This window comes from Podarcis melisellensis (assembly GCF_964234715.1).
Source record: "Podarcis melisellensis genome assembly, chromosome: 5".
NCBI lineage: Eukaryota > Metazoa > Chordata > Lepidosauria > Squamata > Lacertidae > Podarcis > Podarcis melisellensis.
In genome coordinates, this window is record NC_138537.1 from 27,867,484 (window position 1) to 27,890,301 (window position 22,818).

A 22,818-nucleotide genomic window follows, 5' to 3' on the forward strand; every position below is an offset into this window, starting at 1 on the left:
TTGACAATACTCCAGTTTGATTACCCCATTCTGTACACAATCTCTAACATTCGCATGACGGATAGCAATATGTTTTGATGCGGATTTCATTATTTCCGAGCCCGCTAATGCAATGCACGATTGGCTATCTTCATACACTTGGATAGGCAAATCAACTTTACAATCTAGATCTTTTAGTATCTGTATAAACCACATGATTTCATTGCATGCTAGCGACAGGCTCCCATATTCTGCCTCACAGGATGAGGTTGCAACAAATCCTTGTTTCTTTGACCTCCATCCAATTATGGAATTGGCAAACATCATAACCATTCCACTTGTAGATTTTCTGGTAGCTACACAGCTTCCCCAGTCCGCATCAACAAATACTTCTAGTTTTTCGTCTTGTGTACTAGATATCTTCAAACATACATTTAATGTCCCCTTTAGATATCTGATAAGCCTTTTCAAAGCACACCAATCAGCAGTACTGGGTTTAGATACACGTTGACTCAGAACATTTGTAGCACATGCAATGTCTGGCCTTGACCACTGGCTTAAATATAACAGTGATCCTATTTTTGAGTGATACAACTCAGGCTGACCAAATTTATCATCACACACTGTCTTTGGGAAATCTGGTGTCATGGGAGTCTGAACTGGCTTGCAGTTTTCCATGCCAAACTGCTCTATCGAACGAAGAATTTTCTCTTTCTGACTCAATAGGAAGCTTCCATCAGCTTCCTGCCTTACTTCTACTCCCAAGTAATTGCTTACAGGCCCCAAGGCTTTAAGCTTAAACCTCTTTTCCAGTTGACTTGTGAGCTTCTGGATCTCATCTGTGGAACTCCCTGCCACAAGCAAATCATCAACAAAGACTAAGAGCATTAGATATTTGTTGCCTGATCCCTTGGTGTACAGGCATGGATCAGCCACACTCCTTTTAAAACCAAGTTTTACAAGGGCTTCATTTAAACACTGGTTCCAACACCTTCCACTTTGTTTGAGACCATAAACAGCCTTTCTCAAACGCCAGACTGCACCATTCTCCTCTTCAAACCCAGGGGGTTGTCTCATTAATACTTCATGGTCTAAATTTGCATGCAGATATGCAGCATCAACATCAAAATGGTGCACTGCTAGTTGTCTTGCAGCAGCAATGGAAAGCATTAAGCGAAAAGTTTCACTCTTTACAGTGGGAGAAAACACTTCATCATAACTCTCCCCTTTAATCTGAGTGAACCCTCTGGCTACTAATCTGGCTCGAAAACGTGGTTCCCCAGATGCAAGGGTTTTCCTTTTGTAAACCCACTTGCATGACACCACTCTGCCACCAGGTGGCGGCATTATGACCTCAAACACTTTGTTACGTTTAAAAGAGTCCATTTCTTCTTTCATAGCTTGTTCCCACAAAGCACGTTCCCCAGGGGGTAAGTCTAAGACTTCATTATAACTTTGTGGTTCCACACAACTCACATTGCATACTCTCACTCCTCCTAGGGTCAAACGCTGAGGAGGTACACCCTTGTTTGAACGCTGGGAGCGCCTAGGCACTATTACTTCTTCTTCCCCCCTTATCTCTGGCTCTTCTTCCTCTTCCTCTAGAGAAGTATTATCTTTTGCCACATCTTTTGGGGAAATCTGTGCCTCCTCCTCCTCTTGCTCCTGCGTTGCCAATGGCTGAGAAGAAGCCTCTTCTCTTACTTGCAGGGGCAGTAGGCAATCTGGGTTGGCATGGATCACAGTCCATCTGTCCTGGTCAGCGAAGTCTGCACTTCGTGACAGAACTACTCGTCCTGGGCGTAAATTGAAACGCCACCCTTTGCCATAGGACTGATATCCCACAAACCGCAGTCTCTGCGCTCTAGCACCCCCTTTCTGGCGCTGAGCTTTGGGGATGTTGACATGTGCCCAAGCACCCCAGTTATGGAGCATTGTCCACTCTGGTTCTTTCCCAAACAACACACGATAAGGAATATCTTTTATAGAGCTAGACCAGGTTCTATTAATCAAAAAGTTCGCTGTCAGAAAAGCTTCGCCCCACAGCCTATGGTTGTGACCCAATCCTGCATCCACTAGTAGGCAGTCCTTTACTGACTGTATTACAGCCCCACGCCTTTCACACAGACCATTTTCAGCAGGGCTATAAGGGTTAGTCAAATGATGAGTGATCCCCTTACGTCGCAACCATGTCCCAAATTGTTTGTTCAGAAATTCTCCACCCCTATCTGTTTGCAACTGCACAACAGGGCGAGCGAAGAGCTTTTCAGCTTGGGCAACCCATTCTCTGAATGTGGGGAAACACTCAGATTTCTGCTTTAACAAAAACAACCAACTAAAACGTGATTTATCATCAATTACCAGAAAAGCATATCTGGCGCCTCCTTCAGTCTTCTGTGGAAAAGGGCCTATCACGTCACAATGGACAAGTTCTAAAACCTCTTTAGATACTCTGTCATTTTTAGAAGCCACAGGCTTCCTCTTAGATTTGGCCATTTTACATACATTGCAATCTAGGAAACAGTTACAGCTGTTTACTTTTAGGTTCTTGCACACCTTTTGCATCTCTGAAAGCACACGGAAATTGGCGTGACCCAGTTTTCTGTGCAGTTCATGTACACACCCCTTATGAACTGGCAAATTATCCTGAACCACCTGGGCTGCTTTAACAGGCTTGTCCTGCATTACATATAACCCATTTTCCAACTTTGCATGGCCACATACCTGAGTTCCATTCTTTATCAGACAGCCATCCCGTGTGAAGTTAACACTATACCCTGCATTAATCAAACAGCTTACAGACAGCAAACAATAGTCCAAACTGCTGACAAACAGAGTCTCTGGTAGAGTAGTGTTCAAGCACTGCAGGAAACATGTTCCCTGGCCATCAATCTTGTTTCTACGACCATCAGCAAGATAAATTGAGTCTTTTCCATCAGCTGGCTTCCCCAGGGTCTTAAAGTCCTCCCGACTGTTGCAGATAATCCTGCTGCTCCCAGAGTCCAGCAACCATGTTCCTCGAGGTATCTTCCTCTCCTCTCGAGAAAATGCAGAAACAAACTGAGCAGAACGCGTGTTCTTCTTCTCTGAAGAGAACCCCTTCTGCTTACGTTTCTGCGTTGATTGCTGTCTCTGCTCCACGTCGTCTCCTGGAAGTCTTGCCCTGCATTGACGTTGGAGATGCCCGGGTTGGTTGCATCTATAGCATCTCCTCACTGCCATGGCCAAGTCCAAACCTTGGCGTTGCTCCATTGGCAGATTCTGCTGCTGGCCCCCTCGACTGTAACTCCTCCGCTCTTGGAGTTCAGCTTGTTTATCTGACCTTCTTTCTGCTTCTTCGGTCAATCTTCCAACCACATACTCAAGGGTCAGATCTCGGGGACGCATACTCTCCATGCTGTTAATCACGGGCAACCAGCTTTCAGGCAAACTTGAAAGAATAATGTAGGTTTGGTCAGTCTCATCATAACGCTTACCTCTCTGCTGTAGTTGAAGAAACAGAGATTTCAGCGTTTGAAGATGAGTTGCCAAACTCTCACCTTCTTTCATAACAGTCCTGAACAGCCTTCTGGTCAGAGAAATTATAGTTCCAGCAGTTTCTCTGACATGCATTGCCCTTAATAAATTCCAGCACTCAAACGCTGTGCTGGCATTTGCTACATGCAATAACTGAGAGTTGCTCAAACACAGCATAATTTGGGCACGAGCCCTTTCATCTAGCCGTTTTTTCTCAGCAGAGTCAGTCCTCAAAACCTCAGTTTCAACACAGTCCCATAGTCCATCTCTCCTTAACAACTGCTGCATTTTAATTGACCAACTCAGCCAGTTGCTTTCTGAGAGAAGTTCAAAAGGGATGCCTCCCCCAATATTTACAACTTGGGAAGACTGGAAATCTGCCATCTCTGCTGGTGCTTGCTGAGCCCCTTCTGTGGGGCCTCCAGCAAACTCTCCAGACTCTCTCTTTAGAGTCCCACTAGATGGTCCTGGCTGGCACTCACCGGCTTCTAGCTGCTGCCTCTGTTGACCCTCAGGTCCCGCCTGGCTCTGCAACTGGTGTAGCCGCTCTGTGAGTCGCCTACTGTGATCCTCTAGCAGTTCAAACTGTTCTAGTAGCCGACGCTGAGTGCTTTTCTGGTCCTCAGATCCTAGCTGCTCCAGCGTCGCTGCAGACAGTTACAGCTTGCCACCAACTGCTCCAAAGCACAGCCACCGGCTCCATACACCACCAGGACTCACCAGCTCCCTGCTGAGATGCTGTCAGTCGTTTTGCACTCTGCACATGCTCAGAAACACTGGGCCCATAACCTGTCAGTGTTTGTAAAAAGCAAAAAAAAGGAGGAAAAGGTTCTGACCTCCCTTTGCCTCTTCAGCCTGGTCCTCGGACCCTTGTCGGCACAAAAAGAGTCCACGAGAATATCCTTGCAGAGTTTTATTCTTAAAAGTCTTTGTGCAAAACACGACTGAATAACTCCACACACCAGCATCAACCAACCCAAACACCAGCCTCAGCAACAAACTAACATTTCTCACTTATATATACAACTTGGTGCAGACCGCTGAGTCATGCTGACCCAGCTTTATTCGCATTAAAGAAACAGCGGCCATTTTAGCCGTGACAAAGTCCATGCATCTGGAGCTGGAACCTGTTAGCAATCTCAAGGTCATCTTTGCTGAAAACTAGCTCAAAAGGTAGCTGGCACCAAATGGTAACAGATGCTACTGGTTTTAATTCATTGCAAAACTGATGTCTCCTGCTGGATTTAGAATTTTAAGTTCATTAACGTCCAAGCATGGTGCAACATGTGCTTTATTATCATCGCACTGATTAAATTTCTGATGATTTGTAAAGAGCTTTGATCTACTCAAAAGAGCAAGAGATCCTCACTGGCCACTCTCCAAACTCCCACTAGAATAAGGGCTACAACTCTAAGGCCTGGTGTGGGCCCATTTGCGGCCCATAAGAAGTGATAGCAGATGTTGGAAATATGCCAAAAACAAGAAGCTCAGTAACTGCTGGAGGAAAATAAAGAGCTTCCCATCCAGAAGCTTTAAACTTGCTCATCCATAAGGGTCTGACAGACCTGGGGACCGGACAGGTGACAGGAAACACAAAAATAAACATAAAAGAGCAAACCCCCAATAGAGTAAAGTACTTAAGTTTCATTTATTATTATTCTTGTTCCTCTACCTACCTACCTACCAAGTACAGTGGTGCCTCGCAAGACGAAATTAATTCGTTCCGCAAGTCTCTTCGTCTTGCGGTTTTTTCGTCTTGCGATGCACGGTTTCCCATAGGAATGCATTGAAAATCAATTAATGCGTTCCTAGGGAAACCGCCTTCAGACCAGGTCCGGGGACAGTCTGTCCCCGGACCTCTTCTGAAGGCTGGGGGGCGCGGGCTTCGCAGCAGCGCTACGAAGCCCGGCGGCTGGGGCAGGTGTTCCCGCCCCCCCCTGCTTCGGAGCAGCGTTCCGAAGCGGGGTGGCTGGGGCAGGTGTTCCCGCCCCCCGCCCGGCTTCGCAGCAGCGCTACGAAGCCCGGCGGCTGGGGCAGGTGTTCCCGCCCCCCCACCCCGCTTCGGAGCAGCGTTCCGAAGCGGGGTGGCTGGGGCAGGTGTTCCCGCCCCCCCGCCCGGCTTCGCAGCAGCGCTACGAAGCCCGGCGGCTGGGGCAGGTGTTCCCGCCCCCCCACCCCGCTTCGGAGCAGCGTTCCGAAGCGGGGTGGCTGGGGCAGGTGTTCCCGCCCCCCCGCCCGGCTTCGCAGCAGCGCTACGAAGCCCGGCGGCTGGGGCAGGTGTTCCCGCCCCCCCACCCCGCTTCGGAGCAGCGTTCCGAAGCGGGGTGGCTGGGGCAGGTGTTCCCGCCCCCCCGCCCGGCTTCGCAGCAGCGCTACGAAGCCCGGCGGCTGGGGCAGGTGTTCCCGCCCCCCACCCCGCTTCGGAGCAGCGTTCCGAAGCGGGGTGGCTGGGGCAGGTGTTCCCGCCCCCCCCGCCCGGCTTCGCAGCAGCGCTACGAAGCCCAGCGGCTGGGGCAGGTGTCCGGGATCTCTTTTGAAGCAAGCGGCTGCGGAGAGACGCGATCTCCCCGCAGCCGCTTGCTTCAAAAGAGGTCCGGGATCTCTTTTGAAGCAAGCGGCTGCGGAGAGAAGCGATCTCCCCGCAGCCGCTTGCTTCAAAAGAGGTCCGGGATCTCTTTTGAAGCAAGCGGCTGCGAAGAGACGCGATCTCCCCGCAGCCGCTTGCTTCAAAAGAGGTCCGGGATCTCTTTTGAAGCAAGCGGCTGCGGAGAGAAGCGATCTCCCCGCAGCCGCTTGCTTCAAAAGAGGTCCGGGATCTCTTTTGAAGCAAGCGGCTGCGGAGAGAAGCGATCTCCCCGCAGCCGCTTGCTTCAAAAGAGGTCCGGGGCAGCGGGAAGAGCTGCCCCCGGACCTCTTTTGAAGCAAGGGGCGGTGGGGAGAAGCGATCTCCCCGCCGCCCCTTGCTTCAAAAGAGAAGACCCGCTGTCCCCGGGGCAAGCTTCGTTTTGCGAAGCAAGCCCATAGGGAAATTCGTCTTGCGAGGCAACTCGAAAACGAAAAAACCTTTCGTTTTGCGAGTTTTTCGTCTCGCGAGGCGTTCGTCTTGCGGGGTACCACTGTATATAAAAAGGTAAAGGACCCATGACAGTTAAGTCCAGTCGCGAACGACTCTGGGGTTGTGGCGCTCATTTTGCTTTACTGGCCAAGGGAGCCAACGTTTGTCCGCAGACAGTTTTTCCAGGTCATGTGGCCAGCATGACTAAACTGCTTCTGGCAAACCTAGAGCAGCGCATGGATACACCGTTTACCTTCCTGCTGGAGCAGTACCTATTTATCTACTTGCACTTTGACATGCTTTTGAAATGCTAGGTTGGCAGGAGCAGGGACCAAGCAACGGGAGCTCACCCCATTGTGGGGATTCAAACCGCCGACCTTTCGATTGGCAAGCCCTAGGCTCAGTGGTTCAGACCACAGCGCCACCCGCGTCCCTACCAAGTATATAACTGAATGCGATTATAGATCTGATATTAATATTTGAGACTCAGGAGAAATATTACTTTTATTTATGTATTTATTACAATTGTATACTGCCCTTTATCTGTAGATCTCAGGGCAGTTCGCAGCATAAAAATATAGCACCCAAGCAGTGGGCACAGCCAATGTTTATGTGCACATGCTCTTATACACCAACACACAAAATCAGCATTTCCAGTCCTCCCTATTTCAGCGCTAAGGTGGAGGTAGCTGAAAATACTGTCTTTTACTTTTGAAGACCAGGCAAATTTTCTTACTGATCTTAGTGCTGTGGTGCTTAATGTTAAGAACTGAGATAAAAGAGTCCTTTGTCTTAACCATCCATATGCTAAAACATACATCACAGCTGCAAGAAGAATATGCTTAAGCATCCACTGATACATCTAGTGGCATTCAAAAATGCCTGCTTTGTTTTATATATACAGTGGTACCTCGGGTTACATACGCTTCAGGTTACAGACTCCACTAACCCAGAAATAGTACCTCGGGTTAAGAACTTTGCTTCAGGATGAGAACAGAAATTGTGCAGCAGCGGCACAGCAGCGGGAGGCCCCATTAGCTAAAGCGGTGCTTCAGGTTAAGAATAAGAATGGACCTCCAGAACAAATTAAGTTCTTAACCCGAGGTACCACTGTAGTGAGCTATCTGTAGTCTTAAAACAGGATTGTCATCAATTATAGTTGTGAATTTTTCATGATTTTACAGTTTTATCTTTTGAGATAAACCTTTTAAAAAAATCAATTGTGGTGCCTGACAAAGGTATAGATTTCAGCTTCAAAGCCATTGCTATACCAGGTATTTCAGGGCACACAAAATGGAAGTTGCCAATAAAAGTCTCCAATACAATACCAGAAATGAGGCTTTTAGTGTATGTTCCAGTGAAGTTCTAGAATTTAGCAGTTTTCTTTTTACAGCTTAACTGCAGTGTTTCTAAGTGCCTATACAAATTTGATGGTTTCCAACTTAGTTGCTACTCTTTCAACATGGGTCATTGGCAAGTTACTTTTCTCAATACAAATAAGACCATATTTAATACAACAATGGTTCAACTTGCAGGCAGACTTACTAGTTGTTCTTTTTTACTTTCTGGGATATCTCTCTGCAGTGAAGATTGTGTTTCATACTGAATAAAGGCATGTCAACAGTACATTCAAGTCTGCATTGTTCTTATCAAAAAAACATCCATGCTTGCTGCAATCTCCTTTTTCATTTATCTTTCCTTCCACTGTAGCTTGCCTTCGCTTTCTCAGTCACCTTCTCTTACTTTCAGCTCCTCTCTCGTTTGCCTTCTATTCATTTCTCCTCTCACTTTCCTCCTGTCATCGCCTCTGCCACCTTCGTTCACCTTTCTCTGTCTCTTATGCTCTGTCTGTCAACTCACTTTTCACCTTCTGCCACCTTTATTTGCCCCCCTTCTTTCTACTCTCACCTGCAACATGTAAAACAATAAATATGAGCATGCCTAAGCATGGGAAGCAGAGCACAGCTACTTAACACCATCTCTTTACTTAAGTTCCCAACCATCAGATTTCTAGTTTTGATGCTGGGCAGTTCCACCACTTTCATCCATTCCTGTGTCCCCAGTGCTGCAAAATTAAGGCTGCAACTCTATGCACACTTACATTAAAGCAACGAACAAGTGGGTTTACTGCAGAATAAATATGCATAGGCTTGCACTAAGAAAATCCAATCTAACAAGAGTTATGGAGGAGGGTGTACCTTGTGTAAACAGGTTCTTGGTTAAACTAAGGAATCAAGTGCACATCCATACCCCAATATAACCTGTTCCAGGAAAAACCAAACCAATTTTGTTCCCTTTCATCAGCAAGGGCAGTTACAGTCATACCTTGGGTTGAATATGCTTTGGGATGAGCACGTTCGAGTTGCGCTCCGCGGCAACCCAGAAGTAATGGAGTGCGTCGCTTCTGGGTTTCGCCTCTTGCGCAGACCTCAAAATGACATCACGCACATGCGCAGAAGGCCAAAACATGACACGCGCAGACACGCGGACACAGGTTACGTTTGCTTCTAGATATGAACGGGGCTCCAGAACGGATCCCGTTTGCATCTAGAGGTACCACTATACTCTTATTCCTTCTTTCCTTTCTTTTAAATATATATTTTATACACATACTTTATTTTGATTTTGGCTATAATCAAGTTACAAAAAACATAATAAAGCAATCACATTTTTATAAAACCAGGACCTAGAAAACATAAATCATCTCAACAGTTCATTCATTAATTAAATCATTAATATCTTACCAATTTAATCTAATCAAACCCAACCAACTACTTATTACAGTCATGACAAATTGTATTACCCTTCTTTCTACAACTCTAATGTTATGCATTTACCTAGGAGAAGCAATCTTATTGTGAATCCTGCAAAACCTGGTCCTTGGTTCTCTGCCTAGCTCAAGTCTGTAATCTGTTTCCATGCTGGCAACAAACAGGAATTCCTCTACCTTGTCCCTCTACCTCCTCCACAGCCAGTAAGGAAACACAGGATAGTAGCAGACTAGTAAAGAACTGAAGATTCATAATGTTTGTGGGATTATTCACAAGACTGCATTAAATAAACTTTACCCATTTCTTCACAGCCTACAATTATCACAATGTCAGTTACAGATGGATTCACAAAGGGTAGCACACTGGTGTTTATGTGCATGTAGCAGTTCAGGTCAGAATTTCAGTTTGAACTAAAAGTCTGAATACTGTTAAAAATATTCTTGTGGAAAACATGCCATTTCATCATGAAATCTGCAACTGTGGATAATTTGCTTCTGTTTGCTGTGAATGGGTGATAGACAAGGTACAGTTGCAATTTGCCAATCTTCCCTCCTCAGCTACCCAAATGCACTGCTACAAGTATCCCAGATGCCCACTTATAAACTGTAGCTGGCAGTGTGAAGTGTCCTGCAACTTTCTATCCAAGAATACAGCAGAGAAAACCACACCTATTTCAAATGCAATTCCCTGACTCCCTTCCCTGTCTAGAAGGACCAGTAGTCCTAGATCCGGCTTCCAAAGCACTAGCGGCTTTGCCAAATATTAACTAGGGTGTGTTACGTCTGCTCAATTTCATTTATAATGAAAGGCAGAAATCAGTCTTGCATGTGTTCTCTCATATAAATACAATTGCACATGGAATGCCATGCATTCTGGAAATGCAACAAGAACACTGTTGGCCTGCCCCTTGCAGAGATTTTTCAAAGTATGTTTGCTCCCTAGCTTTCCACGAGTCAGTAACCTCATAGCACAGGGCATACATTTCATACATAGAAACAATGCCAACATTATAACCATGTATGGCAGGAGGTTGGGCTGTTCTAGCCCACAGATTAGTACTTGGAGGGTGGCCATTTAGATCACAAATGACCCCCCCCAAGTGCTATCCTTGTACCAAATGTGCTACTTTTTTGGCATGCTTTTCACTCAAAGGCATACTTCTATGGCAGTTAATGGCAGAAGAAAGCTTGTTGATGCTAGATAGCAGAACTAGGCACTGTACTAATTTAAGACAGAAGGTCCAGCTCGGTGGCTTTCAACCAAAGTAGCATACAAATATCTCCAGCTTCCAAAGTAGACTGCAATGACACAGGTTTATTACATGCTAAAATGGTTGGGATTATACAGCCTTGTATTATTTGAATGCATATTTGTACATTTTTCCTCCAAGGTTCCCAAGTATGGTTTACAGTGCAGCGTTAGTCCTCTGGTTTTAGGAGATTTCTCACTGCTCCTGAACACCTTCGCAGCCCAGTCTCTTTCACCAGAAGGACCCTGGACAATCATACAAGAACCTTTTCACATCCACTAGTGACACACTGCCTCGTGGCACTTCAGTCTCCTGGTATGGAATATGCTCCCATTTCCCTTCAACATACGGCAGGCAGCATTCTCTACCAGTTGACATTTATGAAATATTTTCAAGACCAGTCTCAGGGCGACTGCAGCACAGTGACCAATCTTGAGCATCTAAAGAGGTGTGACTGATGGCAACTAGGTCTCCACTCTCAAAGAAAAATGGCAGCATATGTAGGCAAGAAATAAGCCACCAACATAATTTTCTAAAAGTTGGGTAAAGGTTAGGGTTAGGGTAAGGCCTAGAACCTTCAGTAAGAAATTATTAATGCAGAATAGAAGCTGACTTGGCACAGAATCCATTTTTCTTTTTAGCATAGAGTATACACAGTTTATAACATGTTTCAATTAAATAAAGAGGATGTGCCTACTGACTTTCAGAAGACTTCCTGTTCAGATTGCCAGTAGTTCTCAAAACTTTGAACAAAGCTACCTCCCTCTTTTATACACAATAATAATTTTAAAAAAAATTGGAACCTAAAAAGTTCCAAGGGGGGAAATACAATGACCTGATCACGTTCTAGACCTAACAGATGGAAGGGAGCTACTTTTCAATCCTGTTAATATTTTGCTTGCAAAATATAATATTTATACATACCTCCTAAAAATTCGTTAAGTTTTGTCACATAAGCAGTGTAACTTGCTGACTTATTTTTGCTCAGGAAAAATTCCAGTGCAGTATCTGGCTTTGGTGAAATCATTAGCCCTACAAAAAAAAAAGGAAACCAAAGCTAGCTGTTAATTCATAACACTTCTCAGAAAGAATTATTCTGACACATAAATCCCTCCCCAAAATGTATTTATCTGGACTTTATAGAGATCATGAAGGAATGACCTGTTCATCTCTATTGTACATAATGATCTGAAAGTAATTACAGTATTTAGGTCAATTTTAGAAAACGGATCCCTCAATGCTCAAATGATTTAAATGGCACCATTATAGTTTTACTGATTCGAGATTACATTTCACTTTCAACATTTAAGGTGTGTCTTTTTTATGCAGGGGTGATAACAGAGCAATCCAAGAAACAGTAACTTCAATCAAATCAACTACCCGAAGCCAGTGATAGTGAGGCCCACAGAACACCAATGCTGCATTCGTGTACTCAGACACTGAAATTGAAGGCCTAGCCACACTAAGCATTAGCCAGTATCATACTCTGTTTCAAACTTGTTTGCATGTATTGTTTAATGGAGGGCTAATGCAAGTTGAGTCAAGATTTCAACATTGGGTTTAGCTGTCCAGTCTACATACCACGCTGTGTAAAAATTACTAGTCCTGCTTACCCTCACTAATCACTTTCTGTGGTTTGATGCCACCTTATATCACCCTAGGAAATTTAGGTACATGAGAAATGTTAAAGAAATAGACAAGTGGGGCCCCATAACAAAATGGTGTGGGGGATGTGTGTCTCTGAGTCTGTAGCTAAAGGGCTTCAGGAAACACTGAAGGCAGCAGCCCCTGCTTAGCTTGGGTCTTACCTCAAGTGCAATTAAAAAAAAAACATTTAGAAAGTACAACCAGTCTGCATAGAAGTAAACAGAGGGTGAGGCTTCTCCACACAACTAATGCTTTTATTTCCCTGGGCAGAGGTCCGAGGGAGCAACTTAAGTAACCCCACCTTTGGCATGCGATAATAGTGGACTACATTGCAGTGCTGCTGTACACTACTCTCACCAAAGTCCTCTTACCTGGAATAGAGGCATATTGGTGAGCTATATTGCATGGTTGTTATATACTATTCTCTAGGCCCAGCCTGCAGTGCAAGGATAAAAGCAATGGATAACACTGCAGGGATGTTGTAAGGTACTCTCTCTTCTCCAGGCAAACCCCCAACCGTCAAACCCTTGCAGGGTCTATATAAACCACTCATAACCCAAGCTGCAGTATTCAGCCCCCTACCTCTCAAGATTAGGCAAGCTTCAATTCCATGGTTATTTCAGAGCCTGTTTTATAAGTATTTGTTTACCCGGGCTTCCCCCAATTAGCTTAACTACCAGAGTTCCCTGGGAAGAGGGATTGGTGGTTAAACTACTCTGACGATTGTAGCTCTGTGAGGGGAATAGGTGGGTCTCCTAACAACTTCCAGCACCTTTAAACTACCGTTCCCAGGATTTATTATTACTTGGCTAACGAGGTATAACAGTGCTTTAAATACATGGTGCAGATGTGACTAACATAGTGTTATCAAATCCTTATGAGGCTGTTAACCATACTATTTTTTCCTAACTTTAAAAAAAAAAAACTTCTGCAAACCATGGGTGCTACCGTTTTGGCCATATAATGGCAGGCATTCTCCACTGACAAGCAGAAACTGAAGATGATTAAGATATTGGCAAGTGCTGGTTCACACTACGCCCTGGCATGTAGCCTCTATGATTGGTGAATCTGTATTTGTTCCTAGTATTTCCAACCATAGTTTGGAAGATCATAAATGTTTCTTGTTAACCGACTCATTGCACCAGTTGGGAAAATAAAATAAAATCCCTAACTGTGGATTTGGGTCCAAAAAAGAACCATCACTTCCCCCAAATTAAAGGCAACCAATGAAGTTTGCATTATAATACATAAGGAAATGAATGCCTCTGTTTCTTATGCCATGTAATTACTGACCAGATTTTATTTTGTTTTCATGTTTAACTTGTGTCAACTGTTGTAAGAAAACAGCTGCCTATCAATCTGCTTTATTTCTTTTGCAATTTTAATGCTTATGTGAAGGTCTTCAGATGAGTGGCAGTAACAAGAGCAAAGAAACCTAGAAGTTCAAAGTAATGCTGGCAATGGTAAATGCTTCCAACTTAGGAAAACTGCCTATTATAACAAAAGATCTATTGATGTTTGAGTCTGAATGCAAACTTTATCCAAGAAGAGGAATACACACTTACCTGGACTAGAAATGCGGTCACGATACTTGGGTATATCATCACGCAATGTTTGAAGCATAACCCACATTGTGAATGTAAAGAGTGCAGCTAAGAAGCCATAGAATACAAGATAAAACAGCAGAATTAAGCCTGCAAAAAAGCACACAGGATGTAGAATTAGCAATATATTTAATGCATCAATACAATATAATATACAATAATCATTACTATTAGTATTAAACAGATCAATTTCCTGCAAAGGCCTAAGTAAAGAGGTACATATTTAACTGATGCTAAAAAGTGAATAATGTTGGTGCCACCCATACCTCCAAGGGAAAGGAGTTCTACAGATATGGTGCTCCCACAGAGAAGACCCTATCTTCACTGCAGAGTTCACTGATTGGCAGGACAGCAAGAAGAGCCTACCATATAGATCTTAGCATATGGGCTAGCTGATGATACAGAGAAACGCATCTTCAGGTATCTAAGTTTTAAGTTGTTTAGGATTTTATAGTTTATGATTAACACATTTGCAAACAGGCAACCAGTGAAGATGCTGTGAAACTAAACACAGCTTCTGAATCAAGGGTAGGTCCACAAAGCACATTACAGTAATGTATATAAAATACTACGGCTAGGCTATCCCCACCCAGGAAGGCCATAGCTGGTGAACTAGCATTTATAGTAGTAGTAGTAGCAGCAGTAGCAGCAGCAGCAGCAGTATTGCTACTGATGCTACCTGGCCCTCTAGTTATGCTGCTTACTTCAACTGAAACCTGACACTCACCATACTGAAATCAGCAGGTAACAACAACATTGCTTGAGCTAACTTTTAATATTCTTTCCCCTAATTCCATACTTGACATTTCAGTTTTTGAAGCTGTATTATTTAGAAATGATTTTGTAGTAGATGCAGAAGAAAAATTTCTGCTACAGCAACATTCCCCGAGTATTGTGCATACCTTACCAACCAACCTGGTGGGCAGAAATAGTTCTGCAATTAAATGCAATTAAATGCTATTGGGCAAGATGAACACCAAGTTACAACACTGTGTTATCTAGCAGCTCTGCCACTTGGTTGCCCCAACTAATGAAACCCTTATGTCAATGGTCCATTGCGGCACTGATGGGAAAACATGAGCAGGTTTTGGGGAACAGAAATGTATAAGTCAGCACCATTACAATTGCAGCCTCCTGCCCCCCCTGGACATGCAGTTACCAGCACATCTGCAACATATCTAATAGCACACATACAGTGGGGGTAGAGTAAGCTGCCTCCACTATACATGTGTTCTGGAACATATAATAATGGTTAATATTTAATATGTTGTTTGCTCAACAACTTGTTTAGGGAAACATAAAATTTACAGGGGCAGCCAGCATGGTGCCCTCCAGATGTTGCTGGCCTAGAACTGCCATGTGCCCCTGCTGTGGACAGTGGTCAGGGATGATGAGAGCTGTAGTCCAACATATGGAAGGCACCACATTGGCTACCTGATCTAGCACGACTTGAATGCTTTCTTGGCAAAAATTGTTCTTGCCCCCGTCCAGCTCCTAATAGCCCTACTGCAAGGAGGAAGGGGAAGTGAGGTACAATGTGGAACTGGAGCTGGAGGAGGGAACATTTTCATTAGAGAAGATCATATGAGAGAAAGTGCCGCAACTCCATCTAACGCAACACAGACCTTTATCAGAGATCGTCTACCCACAAAACATACTTAAATATTCAAATCAAGTGTATTTAGGGTAAAGATTCTTAAAAAGCAATATATTAAAAAGTTTGAAAGAACAAAAAAATGAATTAGGCAGACATAGATTCTACAACACAGAGTCTGATAAAGACAAAGCAAACTGGCCATGCAGCTGTTTCTTGGAGCCTTGAAGGGCTATTATCAGAGACAGCAGAGATAAGATGAGTCGGGTTATTATCTGGCCTTGACTGCTGTTTTCATCACATGCTCAATTCCAGGGGGGAGGAAGAACCATAAATGAAAGGAAGTTGATGGTATTGTACTATGGCAACACATGCTTAATTACTGGCGTGTGTGTGTGTGTGTGTGTGTGTGCGCATGCCTGTATGTGGTTGCCAAGTGTGCAGCTGTGTATGACTCTAGTGTGTGTGTGCACAAGTCTGCAAATGTGCCTAAGCTCCCAAAGAGGTTGGCAGCCCCTACAATAAGCTATAATTAATGTTACCTATGGCTTGTTTTCGAGGCTACCAGCATGAGTTTGACCAAACTGCGGGAGGCAGTAGAGGACAGAGGTGCCTGGCGTTCTCTGGTCCATGGGGTCACGAAGAGTCGGACACGACTAAACGACTAAACAACAACAACAACAACATGGCTTGTTTATACAAGCCAGCTTGATCACTCATGGTTAACAAGCTGACCTGTTAAAAAATACATTTTGCTGGTGCAGCTGCCACAGCCAGCTGTGGTTAATGGAAAAAAGAAACAAAAACCTCCAAACTCTTCCTCATAGCCATTCCAGGGGAAGACCATAGCTTAGTGGAAGAGCACATGATTTGCATGTAAAAGGCCCCAGGTTCAATTACTGGTTTCTCCAGGCAATGCTGGGAAAGACTGCTGCCTGAAACCCTAGAAAGTCACTTTCAAGTCAATGTTAACAGTACTGAGATAGTTGGACTAATGGTCTGACCTGGTATAAGGAAGTTTCCCATGTTCCTGTGAGAAGCAAGCAGAGTTTAGTATAATGTTCAGCTGCAGCTGTTTGTCAGTCATCCAGGTGGGACAGGAGTACAAGCTCATTCATACACAGCTGCATACATTATCTCTTACAATCTCCCACCTTCAGATGGCTGCATATTGCTTTAAGTATGTTGTAAGAGCTAGCTAGTGTTGCAAGGGAAAAACCTCAGAGGTACCCTAGTTTGGTTTGAAGACATTTGATAGGTTGTGGTGTGTTGTTTCAGCTTGTGCTGTTTAGGTGCCTTGAGTTCTCCCACTGCAAAGTTTTGGAATCTTCACTGCTACACAAGTTTTCACCCTATAGTCTAGCTCAGAGGTTTTCAACCTTTTTGACTCCACGGCTCCCTTGACTGACTACTACATTCTTTCTGTGGCTCCCCTGTGGGGAAACATGCTCTGAGCCTCAGAAGCCCAGTTATGTCATCCATTGCCTACAAAGCCGGCAGCCTCCCTTGTGGAGCATTCCCCCAGTCTCTTCTGCTCCTCTCCCTGGGAATACTCCAGACAGCCACTGCCTCTCTGAGCTGCCCCCCCAAGAGAAATGTCCCCTCACACCGCCCCACAGGGGCCCCTAGGAAGAGAATGCGCCCAGCCTAAGCAGCCCCATGGAGACTAGCCAAAGCTAAACATGAAGCAAACAGCCACACAAGCCTGGGGGGGGGGGGGAGAGATGTGAGAGGCCATCAGAAGAGGGAGGAACAATGGCCAGTGTTGCCCGTGGCACCCCTGACTATCATTCAAGGCAACCCAGGGTACCACAGCACACTGGCTGAAAACCACTGGTCTAGCTAACTCTCTGCTTAAACCACTAGCTGCTGTTCAGCATGGCTCTGGGAGCAGTTTACAAAAAAAATTAAACATTTTTTTGAAAATCCAAACCACTAAGCTGCAGCAAGCCATTCAAAATCCAGCAGAAATCAGAATTAAAAGACCTGGGCAAATAAAATGTCTTCCACAACCAAAGAAATGAGGGTATCTCCAGGCAAGCCTCTGTAAAGAGTGTTAAGGCCAAAGTGCCACGACTGAAATGTCCTGTCTCCAGCCATCACCCACTCACTATAGCAAGGGAGGCATACACAAAGCAGGGCCTCTGAGACCCATTTTAATGGTTAGCATACTGACTGTCCTTTCTTTTAGGAAAGCTGTAAGGGAGATCTGATAGAGATGTATAGAATTATGGAAAGTGTGGAGAATGTCCATTTAGACTTTCCTCCCTCTCACATAATGCCACCTCACCCAAGGCCATCTAATGAAGTTGAATGCTGGAAGCTTCAGGACAAAGCAAAAGAATTACTGTACTTATTTACACAGTGCTTAGTTAAAACTATGGAATTTGCTAAAACAAGCTGTAGGAATGGTAACCAACGTGGGTGGCTTAAAAAAATTTTTAGTGGTTTTTTTGTGCTTTTTTTAAAGGTTAAGGCTATCAATGGCTATATCTATATTCCATCCAGTACCAGTTGCTGGGGATCACAGATGTGCTATATAACACAGCTATCCTGATTGTGGGCTTCCCACAGATATCTGGTTGGCAGTATGAGAACAGAATGCTGAACTAGATAGGCCTTTGGTCTAGTCCAGAAGGGCTCTTCTTACGTAGCATTTGTCATGACGGAGCAGCAGTACGCACCTATAATTCATAACCCAACACACACCACTTATAGTCATTCAAATTTCTCATTAATGCTTATGGTTAAAGGGGCTGCTTCCTGAAGTTTCTGGGAGTTATCAATGACAGCAAAACTAACAGTGGTAGCCTCTGAAGGTTTTCCTAATTACACTTTGAATGTCATTCAAATAGTCAGAGCAGGTGTGATACTTGCCCTCACTTCTCATTCTTCAATGGAATTGATGGGGCTAGTTCAGAATTTAATATTTAATCATTCCTATTAGTTCTTCTCTTTGGATACTGAAGCTTTTGTAAGACAGGGATATAAAGAATTGGAGATTTAAGTAACTGAAGAGCCTGAAATAGCAACTACTGGATAACCAACGTGATGGCCTCTAGTGGATGGTTGATCTAATTGATCATCTTTCCTGATTACTGGTCATGCTAGCTGAGGCAGGCAACGCATATACTATTGCTGACGGCAAAATGTATGCAACATTAGTTCAGAGAGGGAAGGAAAATTAGGTGGAATTCGTTCTTCGCATTTTGAAATCGACAAGTTAACTAATATGTAACTGTTGCATTTATTGTTACTGATTGTTAGTGGGAAACTAACACAGTCTTCCTGCCCCCCAAACATCCATACACAATTCCCTCCCACAAACACCTAACAGCTTTCCATAAACACTTCTCTCTACCGTTCCAAATTATTCAACTCCCTTGCCTCAGGGTTGATGGTCTGTTCTTCGCACTCACCCCTAATCATGCCTTTAGTAGTAGTAAGGTAAAGGGACCCCTGACCATTAGGTCCAGTCGTGACTGACTCTGGGGTTGCGGCGCTCATCTCGCTTTACTGACCAAGGGAGCCGGCGTACCGCTTCCGGGTCAAGTGGCCAGCATGACTAAGCCGCTTCTGGTGAACAAGAGCAGCGCACGGAAACACCATTTACCTTCCCGCCGGAGCGGTACCTATTTATCTACTTGCACTTTGATGTGCTTTCAAACTGCTAGGTTGGCAGGAGCAGGGACTGAGCAACAGGCACTCACCCCGTCGCAGGGATTCGAACCGCCAACCTTCTGATCGGCAAGTCCTAGGCTCTGTGGTTTAACCCACAGTGCCACCCACGTCCCTAGTACTAGTAGTAATATTTACTATTATTATTTTATTATTTATACCCCGCCCATCTGGCTGGGTTTCCCCAGCCACGCTGGGTGGCTTACAGCATATCTAAAAACATAATAAAAACATAAAGTATTAAAAACATGCCTGGCTACAGCCCAACAGGAACCATCTTTAATACTAAGGCGAAAAGGCCAGTAAACGTAGTGTTTCCTTCCACAAAAGCCCACTCCAGATTCCACTCTCTGCCTCCTGCATTTTTACCCTGCTCTTTAACTGAAAATGCTCCTAGAGAAGCTTAAAAAAATCAGAAGTAAGGTTGTAAGGCAGGTGGCAAGGACTACCTGAAAGACATGACACAAGGAAAAGAGGATAGGAATGAAGGGGGGGGGGGAGAGAAGCAAACTCAAGCACCACTTCTTTAAGTTCTTTAAAATCAGCCTCAATGCAGAATACAGCACCTTGCAACTTCCTTTTCTTTTCTAGAGAAAAAGGGGAGAAGAGAAGCAACAGCATTCTGCTCTAAGCCCAGGGCTTCAGGAAAGGGAGGAGGTTTATGACAGGAAAGAACAGCAGAAAAAAGCAGGCATGAGAAGGATATAAAATGGTACAAGCCGCTCCTCTGTAAGATTGTGGGGATATTTCTGATGCTCTAACATACCAGCAGTTGCTTTTTTTAAAAGCAGGGCTGTGTACCTCAGCAACTTGCTGGAGGTTGATCTTGAACTTCTGAACACCAGAATGAAATGCACAATCTCCGTGGTAACTGTGGTTGTGCAATGAGCAGTCTCAGGCTGGTCAAGATATTTTTGTTCATTTCCCTCTTTTTCCTCAAGTTCACAAACTAATATCTTTCTGAATACCTGCTGAATCTGCAAAATTTGCCAAAATCCTCAGCTTGTCTGTGGTGGCCCTCTTTCACTGCTGTGTTGGGAAAAGTTCACTATTGGATACAGCAATGAAATAATGATGGCTCTTGCATAGGATGTAAAGCATCTCTCATGAAAGCTCACTTTTCTAGACATATAGTAAACAGTGAAGTAACTGTAGTTATAAACGGGACTGCAAGATAAGTGTATGTTTAAACTTTAAAGTAATTTTAACAGTTAAAAACTGGCTTTATAGGTCAGAAGCATCGCCATGAATTGTGTTTAGAAGCAAACTAACGGTCCCTAAGCTCTTTATGATCTACATGCAACAATCCAAGGAAATTACCAATGTATGAACAACAATGCCAAGATCCTTGGCCTCAGGAAGGCACACTGCAACTCAGACGTTGACCATGCAACTCTTCTGGACACAGTTATCTGTGTATCTACAATAAAAAAATATTGTTGCTTGCAAACTCCCCACTTCAAGGGAAATGTGACAACCCCCCCCCCAAGCCAAAACAAGCAAAACAAGGGGAGAGATTAACAACAGGAAAATAAGAGGAAAGGCTGCATTTTGAAATGGAGCATACATAGCTCCGCTGCTATCCAGACTGGATGGTCAGCTTTATTAAGTAGATGTTAAGACTTTCCAGAAGATAGCCATGTTAGTCTGTTGAAACAAAAAGTTTTGTGAAACCTTGAAGGCAAATAGATTGTGGACTAAGCTTTTGCGGACTACAGCAACCGATAATGTGGATGTGGATGTAGTCCTAGTCTTTAAGGTGCCACGAGACACTCTGCAGTGCACTTTCATTCCCTACCAGCAAATGTTTGGGCTTGCATTCTTCGGCAGGCAGTTTCAACAAGAACGTGAAGAGTTTTGCATTGACTGCAGAACAATGAAAACACCAGTATCCTATGGATATATGTAATTAATGATAAAAAGTCATGAAGATCTATTAATTGGTTTTATCAGTTCTTAGGAACAGAGAATTTTTTTGGGGGGGGGAATCCACTGCCCTAAAAAGACAGATTTAATTTAGCATGTTCAATGTTGGCTAAGTAGGGGGGTGTTGCTTTGAAGTGTGCCAGGTTAATTTTACATGCTGGATAGGTCTGAAAAAATAGAGTATTGGAACAGAAATATTTGAGATAGATAGATAGATGATAGATATCTCATGCTTAATGTGGATTCAATGCTACATTCAAACAAAATCAGAACTTTAGTTATTTTTACTGAAATCCTTGTAAGCAATAGCATACTTTCCCTATATTAGTTAGCAAAGAAAAGAATGAAAACTGTTAACATAGCAATTCTAGTTTGCTTGAGGAGGTCTGCATGTTGGTGTGTACTTCCTAGGAATCACCTGGATTTTTAAAAATAGATTTGACTGTTATTGCATCCATGAAATACTTTGACATGTTACTTAGTTAAGCTACTAATTTTGTATGACAAATCATTTCTCAAAATGGATGCATTCATGCAGTGAAGTACAGAAGACAAATCACTGCTTACTATATAACTGGGCTGAATCCATCATCATGTGAATGTGTTCAGCTTATGCAACCTTCCTTTCCTCCCTCTTACAGTTCCTCACAGCCCCACCCCCAAATCTGCTCTATAGGGTCTCTTAAACCTCTGGAGTGGAAGTGAGGGGCTCCGATGGTGGTGGTGGGGATGGGAGAAGAGGAATGGAAGTCCCACGGCAGAAGCAGAACTCTGTTCCACTAATGCACAGACACCAATGGAAACAATCTTTGTGTGATAGCATCATCGATTGACCAGGGACTCCACAATCAGAGAATAATCTGAATTAAATAAACCATCTTAACTAGGATGCAAGTTCTCAAATTGTGTCTGGGAAAGTGTTTTCTACAGAATGTAGAAGCAAAGATACTGTACATATTGTTACAGAAAACAAACATATATACAGTTCTAAGATTTTTGGATGATGCTAACAGCAAACAAGTGACAATCATTTTTATTATATATTGTATCATGCCAGTTCCCAACGTTCTGAAATAACTTCCACTATTCCATCATAATATATAAAACCAGTAAGTAAATATACCAACACAGAATACAAGCCAACATAGGCTGAAAATAATAATCTGAAAGGCATGGAAAGGGCCTGTCACCAGCCAGGTTAATTAAGAAATGACTAAGGAATGATATAAAGCTTCACAGATAGGAGCAAACTTCTTTTAAAACAGCTAGGATCCTCTTCAGTCCCTATCTGTATCAGATTCAGTTAATTTCTATGGGGAAAAAGTAAAGCACAATGTTGTTGTGGGAGCTTCCCTGATAAAACACCCGACCACAAGCTAGGTTCAAATCAAAGGGTAAAAGAAACCAGCATTTTCCCAATAAAGCACATGTGCATGTGTGCATATGCACAGACAGAATGCTCCTGGAGGCCATGGCTGGTTCAAGGAATTGATCTGGAATGGATAAATGTTCTTTCAAGCCAAGATAATAGATTCAACAATGAACAAGAAGATGGGAGACCCACCTTAAACTTTTCCCCTTCCTATACATCACTGAGCTTCTTGCAGCATAATCTCCAGCAAGCAAAGTAAATGGAGGCAGAAAGACCACACTAGCCTTGTATTTAACAATCTGACTGGGTAGTGGAACCTCGTGTTACGTACCGTCCTCCTTGCGAACGCTGCAGGTTACGTGCTCCACTAACCCGGAAGTAGATGCCCCTTGTTGTGAACTTTGCCCCAAGATGCGAGCAGAAGTTG

General features: G+C 43.9%; 1 protein-coding gene across 1 annotated transcript in view; it reads right to left on the reverse strand.

The window, feature by feature from the left end:
• The window catches only part of ATP1B3 (ATPase Na+/K+ transporting subunit beta 3), a 40,328-nt gene that overhangs the window by 9,596 nt on the left and 7,914 nt on the right, over positions 1–22,818 (reverse strand). The window contains exons 2-3 of the mRNA XM_081911390.1: positions 13,783–13,911; positions 11,495–11,602 (exon numbers count right to left, since the gene is read on the reverse strand). Coding sequence (XP_081767516.1) covers positions 11,495–11,602; positions 13,783–13,911 — 237 coding nt within the window. The remainder of the gene's footprint in view (positions 1–11,494; positions 11,603–13,782; positions 13,912–22,818) is intronic.